Source organism: Ranitomeya imitator, chromosome 6 (genome assembly GCF_032444005.1).
Source record: "Ranitomeya imitator isolate aRanImi1 chromosome 6, aRanImi1.pri, whole genome shotgun sequence".
Lineage (NCBI taxonomy): Eukaryota > Metazoa > Chordata > Amphibia > Anura > Dendrobatidae > Ranitomeya > Ranitomeya imitator.
Window position 1 is genome coordinate 245,001 of NC_091287.1, and position 18,421 is coordinate 263,421.

The following is an 18,421-nucleotide window of genomic DNA, read 5'->3' on the forward strand; positions in this document are numbered from 1 at the left end:
GCAGGGGGAGACTGTGACTGCTGTGTACCAGCGGGGGGAGACTGTGACTGCTGTGTACCAGCAGGGGGAGACTATGACTGCTGTGCACCAGCGGGGGGGAGACAGTGACTGCTGTGTACCAGCGGGGGGAGACTGTGACTGCTGTGTACCAGCAGGGGGAGACTGTGACTGCTGTGTACCAGCTGGGGGAGACTGTGACTGCTGTGTACCAGCAGGGGGAGACTGTGACTGCTGTGTACCAGCTGAGGGAGACTGTGACTGCTGTGCACCAGCGGGGGGGGGGGGGGGAGAGACTGTGACTGCTGTGTACCGGCAGGGGGAGACTGTGACTGCTGTGTACCAGCAGGGGGAGACTGTGACTGCTGTGCACCAGCAGGGGGAGACTGTGACTGCTGTGTACCAGCAAGGGGAGACTGTGACTGCTGTGCACCAGCAGGGGGAGACTGTGACTGCTGTGTACCAGCAGGGGGAGACTGTGACTGCTGTGCACCAGCGGGGGGAGACTGTGACTGCTGTGCACCAGCGGGGGGAGACTGTGACTGCTGTGTACCAGCAGGGGGAGACTGTGACTGCCGTGTACCAGCAGGGGGAGACTGTGACTGCTGTGTACCAGCAGGGGGAGACTGTGACTGCTGTGCACCAGCAGGGGGAGACTGTGACTGCTGTGTACCAGCAGGGGGAGACTGTGACTGCTGTGCACCAGCAGGGGGAGACTGTGATTGCTGTGTACCAGCAGGGGGAGACTGTGACTGCTGTGCACCAGCGGGGGGAGACTGTGACTGCTGTGTACCAGCAGGGGGAGACTGTGACTGCTGTGTACCAGCGGGGGGAGACTGTGACTGCTGTGTACCAGCAGGGGGAGACTGTGACTGCTGTGTACCAGCAGGGGGAGACTGTGACTGCTGTGCACCAGCGGGCGGGGGGGGGGGGGAGACAGTGACTGCTGTGTACCAGCAGGGGGAGACTGTGACTGCTGTGTACCAGCAGGGGGAGACTGTGACTGCTGTGTACCAGCGGGGGGAGACTGTGACTGCTGTGCACCAGCAGGGGGAGACTGTGACTGCTGTGTACCAGCAGGGGGGAGACTGTGACTGCTGTGTACCAACAGGGGGAGACTGTGACTGCTGTGTACCAGCGGGGGGAGACTGTGACTGCTGTGTACCAGCAGGGGGAGACTGTGACTGCTGTGTACCAGCAGGGGGAGACTGTGACTGCTGTGCACCAGCGGGCGGGGGGGGGGGGGGGGAGACAGTGACTGCTGTGTACCAGCAGGGGGAGACTGTGACTGCTGTGTACCAGCAGGGGGAGACTGTGACTGCTGTGTACCAGCGGGGGGAGACTGTGACTGCTGTGCACCAGCAGGGGGAGACTGTGACTGCTGTGTACCAGCAGGGGGGAGACTGTGACTGCTGTGTACCAGCAGGGGGAGACTGTGACTGCTGTGCACCAGCGGGCGGGGGGGGGGGGGGGGGAGACAGTGACTGCTGTGTACCAGCAGGGGGAGACTGTGACTGCTGTGTACCAGCGGGGGGAGACTGTGACTGCTGTGCACCAGCAGGGGGAGACTGTGACTGCTGTGTACCAGCAGGGGGGAGACAGTGACTGCTGTGTACCAGCAGGGGGAGACTGTGACTGCTGTGTACCAGCAGGGGGAGACTGTGACTGCTGTGCACCAGCGGGCGGGGGGGGAGACAGTGACTGCTGTGTACCGGCAGGGGGAGACTGTGACGGCTATAACATAAATATTCGGCTTCTGATGGAATGATTGACCGTTTTAGGATTATTGTGTGGATTCTGATGGATTCTGTGTACGTTATTATGGCGTTTTTGTAACAGAGACGATTGGTTTGCTGCATGTGTCCACAGGATTTCCCTCCTGCCTGGACACGGTGCTGTGTGTGGAGGGTTTTATGGTTTCGGGGCTGCGCGTCACCCTGGCCTCTCCCTGTATAACCTGTTACTGTCACACATGTCCTAACACGATGCATTGGAATCCTCCAGAGCTGCGCTCCACTTCTGCCTCCCATCGTTTTTCTCCCAAGTTTGTGCTGCTGTCTTCTGCACTCTCTCTCGCTCTCATCTGGGAGATTTTCGAAATGGGTGGATGGTCTGCACACTGTCCTCGCCTCCGAGATCCTACGGCAATTTGTGCATGATGAGGACATGCAGAAGTGTGGAGTTAGGACATGTGTGTCCCATCGAGAAAATGGAGCTCTCTACTCATCATGTAAAGACAGATCCTTCCTCCAACCGAGCTGTACAAGCTGCTCTTCATGCGGCCAAGCACCAGAAATGTCGACCTAAAAGCCTCTGCTCAGTGGGTAATGGAGTCATAAGCACCAAAAGAGAGAGCAGTTCCAGCTCATTAGTGGGGTGGCTGGACCTCCTGAAGAACAGGTCTGTGAAGAAATGTGACCCCTCAGGAGGTGTACAAGAATGCAAGTCAGCTATTGGCACCAGCACGTCCCGACCCCTGAGTGTGAGTGTCCTGGACATAAACCGACTGAGTGGAGCACAAGACTCCTCATCTTGCCGGAAAGAGTGTGGCCGTGGCTCCGGATTTCTACGTGGAGCCTCTTTGTTTAGCAGTCAGCGGTGGAATGTGTTTGGGACCAAAACTCCAGAAACGCAGTCAAGGAAGAACCTGTCATCTCTCCGGAAAAGCTTCAGTTTCCGACTCCGGCGTGGAGCAGACTTCCGAAAGGACCGTGAACGGTGGGACAACAGCTTAAGGAGTCGGAGCAAAGTGGATAGCTGCTCCCTGCAAACTGCTCCATCACATAAGGATCTCCTCATCTCTGAGGTTCCATTAGTGGAAAGTAAAGAAAACCGATTCCGACTGTGGAGGGTCATCACTGGCCCTTTCCGAAAGAAGGAGTTCAGCACTGGCAACAGCTGGGCAGGTGGTGACCGCATCCAGACATCTGAGCCCATCCTGGTGGGGATATCGTGCAGCGTGGGTAAGATGACGGGACGCACTTCTTCTGTTTATTCAGGCTTTTATTGGTTGCCACTTCACCATGTGCTTAGTCACCTTGATAGAAGTCTTCCACTATCCATGTCACCAGGGCTGTGACTTCTAAGTTTGTTGTGAGAAGCCTCTGGTCCTCTATAAAGGTGATATCTGCCTCTTCTACCTCTTGTGGTTGGCACTGCCTCTTGTGGTTGGCGCTGCCTCTTGCGGTTGGCACTGCCTCTTGCGGTTGGCACTGCCTCTTGCGGTTGGCACTGCCTCTTGCGGTTGGCACTGCCTCTTGCTGCTGGCACTGCCTCTTGCGGCTGGCACTGCCTCTTGCGGTTGGCACTGCCTCTTGCGGTTGGCACTGCCTCTTGCGGTTGGCACTGCCTCTTGCGGTTGGCACTGCCTCTTGCGGTTGGCACTGCCTCCTGGGGTTGGCACTGCCTCTTGCGGCTGGCACTGCCTCTTGCGGCTGGCACTGCCTCTTGCGGCTGGCACTGCCTCTTGCGGCTGGCACTGCCTCTTGCGGTTGGCACTGCCTCTTGCGGTTGGCGCTGCCTCCTGCGGTTGGCGCTGCCTCCTGCGGTTGGCGCTGCCTCCTGCGGTTGGCGCTGCCTCCTGCGGTTGGCGCTGCCTCCTGCGGTTGGCGCTGCCTCCTGTGGTTGCCGCTGCCTCCTGTGGTTGCCGCTGCCTCCTGTGGTTGCCGCTGCCTCCTGTGGTTGGCACTCCCTTGTGATGCAGACGAGGCCTCGGTCGTCTGCGTTGTTTAGGCGAGGCTTCCATCTAGTGTCATCTAGTTGCTGCTTCTGACCTGACCAGAACTTCCTTCTATACTTTTATTAAGTGTAAAGCCCAAAACTGGATCCTGAGATACTTAGGTGGAATCTTCTCAGACTTGGGCTATTGCTGTCCTCTGTGAAGTCCTTTTTAATATGAGATGACATTTTCCTGGAAACGCCCAGAAACTGCTTGATGGTTAGCGACCTGTGCCTTTTAATACTGACCTCCAATTCTTCACATTTTTGGCTTATAATAAAAAAAATGATATTGCATAATGGTTCATCTTGTAGATATGTATGTGGTAATATTATGCAGCCAGACTTATCAGGTCGTTTGACGACACAGCATTTAATCTTAAAGGGAACCTTTCAGGCGTTTTAAGCGAAGAGCCGCCGTGTGCTGCACTAATGCTGCATTCTGTCAAGGTGGCTCTTTTAGTTGGGGTCCCTGCCAACGCTGAACTATTCGTTTTTATAATTTGCCCCTCATACCTGTAGTCTGTCCTGGGGCATGTCTTTTCCCCCCGGACACAAACGCCTCCCAGCCGTCGAAGGGCAGCCGCAAACTTAGCATGCCAGGAAAAAAAACGTACAGTGCTGGCGCCGGGGACATTCAGGAAGACAGTGGAGGGGGCGCACAGAGACCCTGTGTGACGGCTGGGAGGCGTTTGTGTCGGGGGGGAGAAGACATGCCCCCTGACAAACTACAGGTATGAGGGGCAAATTCTAAAAACAATTTCAGCGTTGGCAGGGAACCGAACTAAAAGAGCCACCTTGACAGAATGCAGCATTAGTTCTGCACAAGTGGCTGTTTTAGTTAAAAACACCTGGGGGGGGGGGGGGGGGACCGGTTCCTTTTAACCAGATGTCTATTTTCAGAAAGCCAGCAGGAAGAGACTGCTCTTTATACGTTTGACTTTTGAATTTTTATTTTTTTTATTTTTTTCTGGTTCGTCAATAAAACAGTTTAGTTCGTATAAGCCTGTAATATTGATTTGTAAATTGAGATTTGATGTAACGTATTGTGCTGTTTTCCTTGATGACTAGTGGTACAGGATCATAGAACAATAATATTTGCTGATATTTTGATTACACATTGTCCAGGCCAGCCAGTTTGTTGACTTGCAAAACAGAGGAGGGAAAAACTATGCAAAAAATGAATCAAATAATGTGAGTTGATATCATCACCATTCTTTCCCTTTACCTGTGAATGCTGCCTTGAAGGACAGTTAACTTTTTAAAAATAGGATCTATGCCTCTGTAGAATCAGACAGATATTCAGTCTAGACATCCAGACAGCCAAGAGATCCAAAGACCTAGACACTCTTTACAACATGGCAGCCATGACCTCGTGGCTCCATAACGAGCGACAAAAATTTGACATTCAACAGTATGCCAGCTTAGGGGACCAACAGACCCGGCTGAAAGAATACAGTTCTGCTCCATTGGCCATTGCAGAACCATGGATACGTTTGGAGTAGTTAGGATTTGAACCCACCAGCCACCTGAGCCCCATGGATATGTCTGTGAAAGCCAGAAATGGGACCCACTGGTCACCTGGCTCCATGGCGATGTTTGGAGAAGCCAGGCTGTGACCCTCCGGTCAACTGGCCTTGTACCTCAATAGTCTGTCATCTTCCTAAACTTGTCGTTACCTGCTCTCTATGCATGCCACAGGTGGGGTAGCTGACCCTGGAAGTTGATTTCTGGTGGTGATACTCCTGTCAACTGGCCTTGTACCTGAATGGACTGTGATCTCCCTACGCTTGTCGTTACCTCCCCTCTGTGTGCATGCCACAGGAGGAGTAGTCTGCCCTGGAAGCTATGAAGTAACCTCTGCTCTTATCCTGGCGAGTCAGCGGAAAGGTGAGACTCTGTAATGTGCACCATCTTGTGGAATGTGCTGTGACTGTTCTATGTGTTATTTGCCTGTTTTGTGGTTCAATAAAGTATTGTCACAAAGTTTTACCCTTACCCTATGTTGTCTGACGCCGCCCATGTCTCCACAGATGGAATAAAAAATGATTCAAATGATCAGTTTTCATTCTGAGAGGGGATAAAAGAGATAGTTGAAAATGGAGAAGGTGGAATGTAGGTCTATGCAAGAATAAGAGATAGATACAAAGTCCATACAAGAAAGATAAGGCTAAAAGGTCTATGGAAGATAATGAGAAGGCTAGAAAGTTCATGCAAGGGCACGATGGCTAGTAGAACCGTACCAGCAAAGGAGCGGGCCAGAAGGACCGTACAAGCAAAGGAGCGGGCCAGAAGGACCGTACAAGCAAAGGAGCGGGCCAGAAGGACCGTACAAGCAAAGGAGCGGGCCAGAAGGACCGTACAAGCAAAGGAGCGGGCCAGAAGGACCGTACAAGCAAAGGATTGCCTGAAGGACCATACAAGCAAAGGAGCGGGCCAGAAGGACGGTACAAGCAAAAGAGCGGGCCAGAAGGACCGTACAAGCAAAAGAGCGGACCAGAAGGACCGTACAAGCAAATGAGCGGGCCCGAAGGATGGTACAAGCAAAGGAGCGGTTTAAGAGGGAGACTGACGGAAAGTACGTGCAAAAGAAAGAGATGGATACCTAGTGCATACAGAGTAAGGTTCATGCCAGGGAAAGAAGAATGGAAGTTTCCATGCAAAAGCAAAGAATGATATAAAGTCTGTGCCAGGGACGAGATGGTGGAAGGTTTATGCAAGAGAAGCAGAAAGCTACAACGAAGTCCATGCCAGGGAAAGAGTGGGAGGATGGGTCATTGCAAGAGATGAATGATTGATAGAAAGTACATGCAAGAGAAATGGGCAAATACCATGTCCATTCAAGGTAAGGTACATACCAGGGAAAGAGAGGTATGGGTGGTCCATGCCAGGGAACGTGAAGGATAAGAAGGTGCATTCCAAGGATAGAGAAGGCTAGGGAAAGAGCAGGAGGAGGTTTCCATGCAGGACAATGGTTGTTTGACGGTCTGTGGAGACACCGGGGCCAGAGGGTGCTCTAGACCAGGGGTCCCCAACTCCAGTCCTCAAGGGCCACCAACAGGTCATGTTTTCAGGATTTCCTTTGCATTGCACAGGTGATGCAATTATTACCTGGGCAAGACTAAGGAAATCCTGAAAACAGTCCTCAAGGCCCACCAACATGTCATGTTTTCAGGATTTCCTTAGTCTTGCCCAGGTAATAATTGCATCACCTGTGCAATGCAAAGGAAATCCTGAAAACATGACCTGTTGGTGGGCCTTGAGGACTGGAGTTGGGGACCCCTGCTCTAGACCGCTAGCTGAAACCTCATGGACCAGGGATAATCCCACCGAACGCCCACTCTCCTTTTACCATGGGCGTAATACTACAGGCAACAAAGGGTGAGGGTAAAACTTTTATAGAACCACAAAAACAGGCAAATAACACATACAACAGTCCCAGCAAAATACACAAGAGGGTGCACATTTGAGGCTTACCCTTGTACTGACTCGCCGAGATAAGAGCAGTTGTGACTTCAGAGCTTTAAGGGCCGACTACCGCATCTGTCGCATGCACACAGAGAGCAGGTAACGACAAGCTTAGGAAGAGTACAGTCCAGTGAAATACGAGGCCAGTTGATCGTCACAACCTGGCTTCTCTGAACATTCAGCCAGGTGAGACCTATAGGTACCTTCTCTGGCTTTCACAAACAGAAACATATCCATGGGGCTCAAGTAACTGGTCGATTCAAATCTTAACTACCCCAAACGTATCCGTGGTTCAGTTATGGTCAATATAGCTGCTCTGTATTCTCTCAGCCGGGCTCGTGGTCCTCTAAGCTGGCCTCCTGTAGAATTACAAATCTGTTTCCTTCTTGATAGAGCCATGATATTGTGGCTGCTGTCTTGTAGAGTCTTTGGTTCTTTTGGATGTATATCTGTATATGAAGGTATATGTATCCTTTTTTTTTTATAGATAACAAGTGTCTTTCAACCCAACATTCAAATGTAAAGGGGAAGAATGGTAACGAGATCAACTCAGATTGTTTCTTTATTTAATCTATTTGCATAGTTTTTCCTCCTCTGTTTTGCAAGTCAACAAACTAGCTGACCTGAACAATATGTAATTAACATATCAGCAAACATCATTGTTCAATGACCTTGTATCATTAGTCATCCAGGATAACGGCACACTGTTACAACGAATTGTCAACGTACAAGGCAATATTACAGGCTTATACAAACAAAAGTCTGTGTCTTGATCAACCAGACAGAAATGCATAATTTCAGAAGTCAACATATAGATAAGTCTATTACTCCTGGCTTGCTGAAAATAGACATCTGGTTAGTTAAGATAAAATGCTATGTCGTCACATGGTCCATGCAAGTGAAAGAGATAGATACAAAATCCACGAAAGGGAAGGTCCATAACAGAGATGGATAAAAGGCTCATGCCAAGGAAAGACTGAGACATAAGTTTCATGCTAGGGAAAAAGAGGAATGGATAATTCATGCAAGAGAAAGGGAATGATATATAGTCCATGCTGATGAATGACGGCTCAAAGGTTTATGCAAGATAAAGCGAGTGATAAAACTTCTAGTCAAGAAAAAGCGACTCATAGAAGGTCTATACTAGAAAAGAGAGGAACTTAACGGGAACCTGTCACCCCGTTTTTTCAGTAGGAGATAAAAATACCGTTAAATAGGGCCTGAGCTGTGCTTTAAAATAGGGTATTTTTTGTCCCCTGATTCCCCACCTATGCTGCCGAAATACCTTACAAAAGAGGCCTTTTTCGACTGTCAATCAGGCTGATCAGGTCAGATGGGCGTGGTCACAGCGCTGTTTCTCCCCCACATCTTGCTTATGTTCCCGTTGGTGGTGTAGTGCTTCTTGCATGCGCAAGTGCCGAATGCACTGCGCAGCTGTAGAAAAAGAGCGCGCTCGCCGCTATTCGAACTCGGCTTCAGGAAAATGGCCGCCGCGATGTCCATCTACGCACGCGCGGCATCCCGCGGCCATTTTCCTGAAGCCCCGGGAAGCTGGAGACTCCATCTGCGCACGCGCAGCCTCAGGAAGATGGCCGCGCCCACCGAGAAACCGCTGAATAGCGGCGAGCGCGCTCTTTTTCTACAGCTGCGCAGTGCATTCGGCACTTGTGCATGCGAGAAGCACTACGCCACCAACGGGAACATAAGCAAGATGTGGGGGAGAAACAGCGCTGTGACCACGCCCATCTGACCTGACCAGCCTGATTGACAGGCGAAAAAGGCCACTTTTGTAAGGTATTTCGGCAGCATAGGTGGGGAATCAGGGGACAAAAAATACCCTATTGTAAAGCACAGCTCAGGCCCTATTTAACGGTATTTTTATCTCCTACTGAAAAAACGGGGGTGACAGGTTCCCTTTAAGGTCCATTTCAGGCAAAGAGATTTATAATGGGTAAATACAAGAAAAAAAGACAGATATAAAGTCCATTCCATGAAAAAAGGGGATCAAAAAGAACGTGACACACAAAAATGAGACACTATCCATTCCCTCGGCATATCCAGTTCAAATTACTAATACTGACCTACAAAGCCATCCACAACCTGTCTCCTCCATATATCTCGGAACTAATCTTCCGATATCTTCCCTCACGTAATCTCCGGTCCTCCCAAGACCTCCTTCTCTTCTCCACACATTTGCTCCTCACCCAACCGCCTCCAAGATTTCTCCCGAATATCCCCCATCCTCTGGAATTCTTTGCTCCAACACGTCCGACTATCAACCACATTCGGATCCTTCAGACGGAACCTGAAAACCCATCTCTTCAGGAAAGCCTAGAGCCTGCACTGACCCCACTGCCGCCTCATCACTACCGGAGCTACCGCCTCACCAACATCGGAGCTACCGCCTCACCAACACCGGAGCTACCGCCTCACCACCACCGGAGCTACCGCCTCACCACCACCGGAGCTACCGCCTCACCACCACCGGAGCTAGCGCCTCACCACCACCGGAGCTAGCGCCTCACCACCACCGGAGCTAGCGCCTCACCACCACCGGAGCTAGCGCCTCACCACCACCGGAGCTACCGCCTCACCACCACCGGAGCTACCGCCTCACCACCACCGGAGCTACCGCCTCACCACCACCGGAGCTACCGCCTCACCACCACCGGAGCTACCGCCTCACCACCACCGGAGCTACCGCCTCACCACCACCGGAGCTACCGCCTCACCACCACCGGAGCTACCGCCTCACCACCACCGGAGCTACCGCCTCACCACCACCGGAGCTACCGCCTCACCACCACCGGAGCTACCGCCTCACCACCACCGGAGCTACCGCCTCACCACCACCGGAGCTACCGCCTCACCACCACCGGAGCTACCGCCTCACCAACACCGGAGCTACCGCCTCACCAACACCGGAGCTACCGCCTCACCACCACCGGAGCTACCGCCTCACCACCACCGGAGCTACCGCCTCACCACCACCGGAGCTACCGCCTCACCACCACCGGAGCTTACCGCCTCACCACCACCGGAGCTTACCGCCTCACCACCACCGGAGCTGCCGCCTCACCACCACCGGAGCTGCCGCCTCACCACCACCGGAGCTACCGCCTCACCACCACCGGAGCTCCTGCAACCCTCGACCTATTGTCTCCTTCCCCACCCTCCTGTAGAATGTAAGTCCGCAAGGGCAGGGTGCTCACCCCTCTGTATCAGTCTGTCATTGTTAGTTTACTGTAGGTGATATCTGTAACTTGTATGTAGCCCCCTTCTCATGTACAGACCATGGAATCAATGGTGCCATATAAATAAATAATAATAAATCATCCCAGGGAAACTGAGCGCTGAATGATTCTTGTAAGGGAAAGAGAGGGGAGAAATGGAGAAGGGACGGTTTATGATGGAGAAAAAGAGAGAAGGTTCATGCAAGGTAAAGAATCGAATAGTAAAGAAGGAAGGAAGGTCCATGGAAGGGAAAGATGGTGTTAGAGGGTCCATGCCAGGAAAAAATAGTTAGAAGGTTGATACAATGGAAAGATGAAGCAAAGAAATGTAGAGGTAAGTTGGATTCGGCTAAGTAGGGAGCGACATGGGCGTCTCAGATGCGACTGTACAGGGGCACAGTCGCTCGTCCGCTTATTGGCACCCCTCAGCCAATCACTTCAACACCACACTTTCTGCTGCCACCACTTGCTGTGGTGATCAGCGAGACTCCTGCACTGGGTCACACACGAGCACACATGCCACCCAGCTTTCCTAAGCACCTGATGGGTCCTCTTCTTGCACTATAAACGATAGCACAGCCAAACTATTCGTGACCTTTCAGAGTTTGTAGGAATGTTTAGGCAGCAAAGAACAAACTTGCTAAATTTTAGATTGAATGTACAAGAAGTTAATTGCTTAAAAATATTACAAAAGACGGAATAATAAAAATATCTGAATACAAGCAAAGACCGTGTAAAGTAAAGGCGTGAAATGCAGAGAAGTCTTATGAATCGGATCCATGAGTCTGCAATAGGCCGGAGTCACATTAGGGTTCGGCATCGGATGCGAGATGTCGACACTCGGCTTTGGCTGTCCTGCTTTCATTATCCGGCTGTCAGTGCACCGTGCTCCGATCCTCTCACATCAGAGAATTGGAGCACCGCTGTGGAGGAGCCGGAGAACGTAACATCCCCATCTCCTCTGCTGCGGTCATTATCCGGCTGTCAGTGCACCGTGCTCCGATCCTCTCACATCAGAGAATTGGAGCACCGCTGTGGAGGAGGCGGAGATCGGTAACATCCCCATGTCCTCTGCTGCTTTCATTATCCGGCTGTCAGTGCACCGTGCTCCGATCCTCTCACATCAGAGAATTGGAGCACCGCTGTGGAGGAGCCGGAGAACGTAACATCCCCATCTCCTCTGCTGCGGTCATAATCCGGCTGTCAGTGCACCGTGCTCCGATCCTCTCACATCAGAGAATTGGAGCACCGCCGTGGAGGAGCCGGAGAACGTAACATCCCCATCTCCTCTGCTGCGGTCATTATACGGCTGTCAGTGCACCGTGCTCCGATCCTCTCACATCCGAGAATTGGAGCACCGCTGTGGAGGAGCCGGAGATCGGTAACATCCCCATGTCCTCTGCTGCTTTCATTATCCGGCTGTCAGTGCACCGTGCTCCGATCCTCTCACATCAGAGAATTGGAGCACCGCTGTGGAGGAGCCGGAGAACGTAACATCCCCATCTCCTCTGCTGCGGTCATAATCCGGCTGTCAGTGCACCGTGCTCCGATCCTCTCACATCAGAGAATTGGAGCACCGCCGTGGAGGAGCCGGAGAACGTAACATCCCCATCTCCTCTGCTGCGGTCATTATACGGCTGTCGGTGCACCGTGCTCCGATCCTCTCACATCAGAGAATTGGAGCACCGCCGTGGAGGAGCCGGAGAACGTAACATCCCCATCTCCTCTGCTGCGGTCATTATACGGCTGTCAGTGCACCGTGCTCCGATCCTCTCACATCAGAGAATTGGAGCACCGCCGTGGAGGAGGCGGAGAACGGTAACATCCCCATCTCCTCTGCTGCGGTCATTATACGACTGTCGGTGCACCGTGCTCCGATCCTCTCACATCAGAGAATTGGAGCACCGCTGTGGAGGAGCCGGAGAACGTAACATCCCCATCTCCTCTGCTGCGGTCATTATACGGCTGTCGGTGCACCGTGCTCCGATCCTCTCACATCAGAGAATTGGAGCACCGCTGTGGAGGAGGCGGAGAACGGTAACATCCCCATCTCCTCTGCTGCGGTCATTATCCGGCTGTCGGTGCACCGTGCTCCGATCCTCTCACATCAGAGAATTGGAGCACCGCTGTGGAGGAGCCGGAGAACGTAACATCCCCATCTCCTCTGCTGCGGTCATAATCCGGCTGTCAGTGCACCGTGCTCCGATCCTCTCACATCAGAGAATTGGAGCACCGCTGTGGAGGAGCCGGAGAACGGTAACATCCCCATCTCCTCTGCTGCGGTCATAATCCGGCTGTCAGTGCACCGTGCTCCGATCCTCTCACATCCGAGAATTGGAGCACCGCTGTGGAGGAGCCGGAGAACGTAACATCCCCATCTCCTCTGCTGCGGTCATTATACGACTGTCAGTGCACCGTGCTCCGATCCTCTCACATCAGAGAATTGGAGCACCGCTGTGGAGGAGGCGGAGAACGTAACATCCCCATCTCCTCTGCTGCGGTCATTATACGGCTGTCAGTGCACCGTGCTCCGATCCTCTCACATCAGAGAATTGGAGCACCGCCGTGGAGGAGGCGGAGAACGGTAACATCCCCATCTCCTCTGCTGCGGTCATTATACGACTGTTGGTGCACCGTGCTCCAATCCTCTCACATCAGAGAATTGGAGCACCGCCGTGGAGGAGCCGGAGAACGTAACATCCCCATCTCCTCTGCTGCGGTCATAATCCGGCTGTCAGTGCACCGTGCTCCGATCCTCTCACATCCGAGAATTGGAGCACCGCTGTGGAGGAGCCGGAGAACGTAACATCCCCATCTCCTCTGCTGCGGTCATTATCCAGCTGTTGGTGCACCGTGCTCCGATCCTCACATCAGAGAATTGGAGGAGCCGGAGAACGTAACATCCCCATCTCGTCTGCTGCGGTCATTATACGACTGTCGGTGCACCGTGCTCCGATCCTCTCACATCCGAGAATTGGAGCACCGCTGTGGAGGAGCCGGAGAACGGTAACATCCCCATCTCCTCTGCTGCGGTCATTATACGGCTGTCAGTGCACCGTGCTCCGATCCTCTCACATCAGAGAATTGGAGCACCGCCGTGGAGGAGCCGGAGAACGTAACATCCCCATCTCCTCTGCTGCGGTCATTATCCAGCTGTTGGTGCACCGTGCTCCGATCCTCTCACATCAGAGAATTGGAGCACCGCTGTGGAGGAGCCGGAGAACGGTAACATCCCCATCTCCTCTGCTGCGGTCATTATCCGGCTGTCGCTGCACTGTGCTCCGATCCTCTCACATCCGAGAATTGGAGCACCGCTGTGGAGGAGCCGGAGAATGGTAACATCCCCATCTCCTCTGCTGCGGTCATTATCCGGCTGTCAGTGCACCGTGCTCCGATCCTCTCACATCAGAGAATTGGAGCACCGCCGTGGAGGAGCCGGAGAACGTAACATCCCCATCTCCTCTGCTGCGGTCATTATCCGGCTGTTGGTGCACCGTGCTCCGATCCTCTCACATCCGAGAATTGGAGCACCGCCGTGGAGGAGCCGGAGAACGTAACATCCCCATCTCCTCTGCTGCGGTCATTATCCGGCTGTTGGTGCACCGTGCTCCGATCCTCTCACATCAGAGAATTGGAGCACCGCCGTGGAGGAGCCGGAGAACGTAACGTCCCCATCTCCTCTGCTGCGGTCATTATCCGGCTGTCGGTGCACCGTGCTCCGATCCTCTCACATCCGAGAATTGGAGCACCGCCGTGGAGGAGCCGGAGAACGTAACATCCCCATCTCCTCTGCTGCGGTCATTATCCGGCTGTCGCTGCACTGTGCTCCGATCCTCTCACATCCGAGAATTGGAGCACCGCTGTGGAGGAGCCGGAGAACGGTAACATCCCCATCTCCTCTGCTGCGGTCATTATCCGGCTGTCAGTGCACCGTGCTCCGATCCTCTCACATCAGAGAATTGGAGCACCGCCGTGGAGGAGCCGGAGAACGTAACATCCCCATCTCCTCTGCTGCGGTCATAATCCGGCTGTCAGTGCACCGTGCTCCGATCCTCTCACATCCGAGAATTGGAGCACCGCCGTGGAGGAGCCGGAGAACGGTAACATCCCCATCTCCTCTGCTGCGGTCATTATCCGGCTGTCAGTGCACCGTGCTCCGATCCTCTCACATCAGAGAATTGGAGCACCGCTGTGGAGGAGCCGGAGAACGTAACATCCCCATCTCCTCTGCTGCGGTCATAATCCGGCTTTGGTGCACCGTGCTCCGATCCTCTCACATCAGAGAATTGGAGCACCGCTGTGGAGGAGCCGGAGAACGTAACGTCCCCATCTCCTCTGCTGCGGTCATAATCCGGCTTTGGTGCACCGTGCTCCGATCCTCTCACATCAGAGAATTGGAGCACCGCTGTGGAGGAGCCGGAGAATGTAACATCCCCATCTCCTCTGCTGCGGTCATTATCCGGCTGTCGGTGCACCGTGCTCCGATCCTCTCACATCAGAGAATTGGAGCACCGCTGTGGAGGAGCCGGAGAACGGTAACATCCCCATCTCCTCTGCTGCGGTCATTATACGACTGTCGGTGCACAGTGCTCCGATCCTCTCACATCCGAGAATTGGAGCACCGCCGTGGAGGAGCCGGAGAACGTAACATCCCCATCTGCTCTGCTGCGGTCATTATCCGGCTGTCGGTGCACTGTGCTCCGATCCTCTCACATCAGAGAATTGGAGCACCGCCGTGGAGGAGCCGGAGAACGTAACATCCCCATCTCCTCTGCTGCGGTCATTATACGGCTGTCAGTGCACCGTGCTCCGATCCTCTCACATCCGAGAATTGGAGCACCGCCGTGGAGGAGCCGGAGAACGTAACATCCCCATCTCCTCTGCTGCGGTCATTATACGGCTGTCAGTGCACCGTGCTCCGATCCTCTCACATCCGAGAATTGGAGCACCGCCGTGGAGGAGCCGGAGAACGTAACATCCCCATCTCCTCTGCTGCGGTCATAATCCGGCTGTCAGTGCACCGTGCTCCGATCCTCTCACATCAGAGAATTGGAGCACCGCTGTGGAGGAGCCGGAGAACGTAACATCCCCATCTCCTCTGCTGCGGTCATTATACGGCTGTCAGTGCACCGTGCTCCGATCCTCTCACATCCGAGAATTGGAGCACCGCTGTGGAGGAGCCGGAGAACGTAACATCCCCATCTCCTCTGCTGCGGTCATTATCCGGCTGTCAGTGCACCGTGCTCCGATCCTCTCACATCAGAGAATTGGAGCACCGCCGTGGAGGAGGCGGAGAACGTAACATCCCCATCTCCTCTGCTGCGGTCATTATCCGGCTGTCAGTGCACCGTGCTCCGATCCTCTCACATCAGAGAATTGGAGCACCGCTGTGGAGGAGCCGGAGAACGTAACATCCCCATCTCCTCTGCTGCGGTCATTATACGGCTGTTGGTGCACCGTGCTCCGATCCTCTCACATCAGAGAATTGGAGCACCGCTGTGGAGGAGCCGGAGAACGTAACATCCCCATCTCCTCTGCTGCGGTCATAATCCGGCTGTCAGTGCACCGTGCTCCGATCCTCTCACATCAGAGAATTGGAGCACCGCTGTGGAGGAGCCGGAGAACGTAACATCCCCATCTCCTCTGCTGCGGTCATTATCCGGCTGTCAGTGCACCGTGCTCCGATCCTCTCACATCAGAGAATTGGAGCACCGCTGTGGAGGAGCCGGAGAACGTAACATCCCCATCTCCTCTGCTGCGGTCATTATCCGGCTGTCAGTGCACAGTGCCCCGATCCTCTCACATCAGAGAATTGGAGCACCGCCGTGGAGGAGCCGGAGAACGTAACATCCCCATCTCCTCTGCTGCGGTCATTATACGGCTGTCGGTGCACCGTGCTCCGATCCTCTCACATCAGAGAATTGGAGCACCGCCGTGGAGGAGCCGGAGAACGTAACATCCCCATCTCCTCTGCTGCGGTCATTATACGGCTGTCGGTGCACAGTGCTCCGATCCTCTCGCATCAGAGAATTGGAGCACCGCCGTGGAGGAGCCGGAGAACGTAATATCCCCATCTCCTCTGCTGCGGTCATTATCCAGCTGTTGGTGCACCGTGCTCCGATCCTCTCACATCAGAGAGTTGGAGCACCGCCGTGGAGGAGCCGGAGAACGTAATATCCCCATCTCCTCTGCTGCGGTCATTATCCAGCTGTTGGTGCACCGTGCTCCGATCCTCTCGCATCAGAGAATTGGAGCACCGCCGTGGAGGAGCCGGAGAACGTAACATCCCTATCTCCTCTGCTGCGGTCATTATACGACTGTCAGTGCACCGTGCTCCGATCCTCTCACATCAGAGAATTGGAGCACCGCCGTGGAGGAGCCGGAGAACGTAACATCCCCATCTCCTCTGCTGCGGTCATTATCCGGCTGTCAGTGCTCCGATCCTCTCACATCAGAGAATTGGAGCACCGCTGTGGAGGAGCCGGAGAACGTAACATCCCCATCTCCTCTGCTGCGGTCATTATACGGCTGTCGGTGCACCGTGCTCCGATCCTCTCACATCAGAGAATTGGAGCATCGCTGTGGAGGAGCCGGAGAACGTAACATCCCCATCTCCTCTGCTGCGGTCATAATCCGGCTGTCAGTGCACCGTGCTCCGATCCTCTCACATCAGAGAATTGGAGCACCGCCGTGGAGGAGCCGGAGAACGTAATATCCCCATCTCCTCTGCTGCGGTCATTATACGGCTGTCAGTGCACCGTGCTCCGATCCTCTCACATCAGAGAATTGGAGCACCGCCGTGGAGGAGCCGGAGAACGTAATATCCCCATCTCCTCTGCTGCGGTCATTATCCAGCTGTTGGTGCACCGTGCTCCGATCCTCTCGCATCAGAGAATTGGAGCACCGCCGTGGAGGAGCCGGAGAACGTAACATCCCTATCTCCTCTGCTGCGGTCATTATACGACTGTCAGTGCACCGTGCTCCGATCCTCTCACATCAGAGAATTGGAGCACCGCTGTGGAGGAGCCGGAGAACGTAACATCCCCATCTCCTCTGCTGCGGTCATTATCCGGCTGTCAGTGCTCCGATCCTCTCACATCAGAGAATTGGAGCACCGCTGTGGAGGAGCCGGAGAACGTAACATCCCCATCTCCTCTGCTGCGGTCATTATACGACTGTCGGTGCACTGTGCTCTGATCCTCTCACATCAGAGAATTGGAGCACCGCTGTGGAGGAGCCGGAGAACGGTAACATCCCCATCTCCTCTGCTGCGGTCATTATCCGGCTGTCAGTGCACCGTGCTCCGATCCTCTCACATCAGAGAATTGGAGCACCGCCGTGGAGGAGGCGGAGAACGTAACATCCCCATCTCCTCTGCTGCGGTCATTATACGACTGTCAGTGCACCGTGCTCCGATCCTCTCACATCCGAGAATTGGAGCACCGCCGTGGAGGAGCCGGAGAACGGTAACATCCCCATCTGCTCTGCTGCGGTCATTATCCAGCTGTTGGTTCACCGTGCTCCGATCCTCTCACATCCGAGAATTGGAGCACCGCTGTGGAGGAGCCGGAGAACGGTAACATCCCCATCTCCTCTGCTGCGGTCATTATACGACTGTCGGTGAACCGTGCTCCGATCCTCTCACATCAGAGAATTGGAGCACCGCTGTGGAGGAGGCGGAGAACGGTAACATCCCCATCTCCTCTGCTGCGGTCATTATCCAGCTGTTGGTGCACCGTGCTCCGATCCTCTCACATCAGAGAATTGGAGCACCGCTGTGGAGGAGCCGGAGAACGGTAACATCCCCATCTCCTCTGCTGCGGTCATTATCCGGCTGTTGGTGCACCGTGCTCCGATCCTCTCACATTAGAGAATTGGAGCACCGCTGTGGAGGAGCCGGAGAACGGTAACATCCCCATCTCCTCTGCTGCGGTCATTATCCGGCTGTCAGTGCACCGTGCTCCGATCCTCTCACATCCGAGAATTGGAGCACCGCTGTGGAGGAG

The 18,421-nt window shown here is 54.1% G+C and overlaps 1 protein-coding gene across 4 annotated transcripts in view; it reads left to right on the forward strand.

The window, feature by feature from the left end:
• AGAP3 (ArfGAP with GTPase domain, ankyrin repeat and PH domain 3) overlaps positions 1 to 18,421 on the forward strand; it is a 494,399-nt gene that overhangs the window by 97,602 nt on the left and 378,376 nt on the right. Inside the window, exon 1 of one of the 4 annotated variants that reach the window (XM_069729027.1) lies at positions 1,991 to 2,960. The exons of 2 other annotated variants lie outside the window; for them this stretch is intronic. In XM_069729027.1, the coding sequence (XP_069585128.1) occupies positions 2,105 to 2,960 (856 nt within the window). In that variant the 5' untranslated portion in view covers positions 1,991 to 2,104. Of the gene's footprint in view, positions 1 to 1,990; positions 2,961 to 18,421 lie in introns of those variants that run through there. One more of the 4 variants, XM_069729026.1, reaches the window with a different exon arrangement.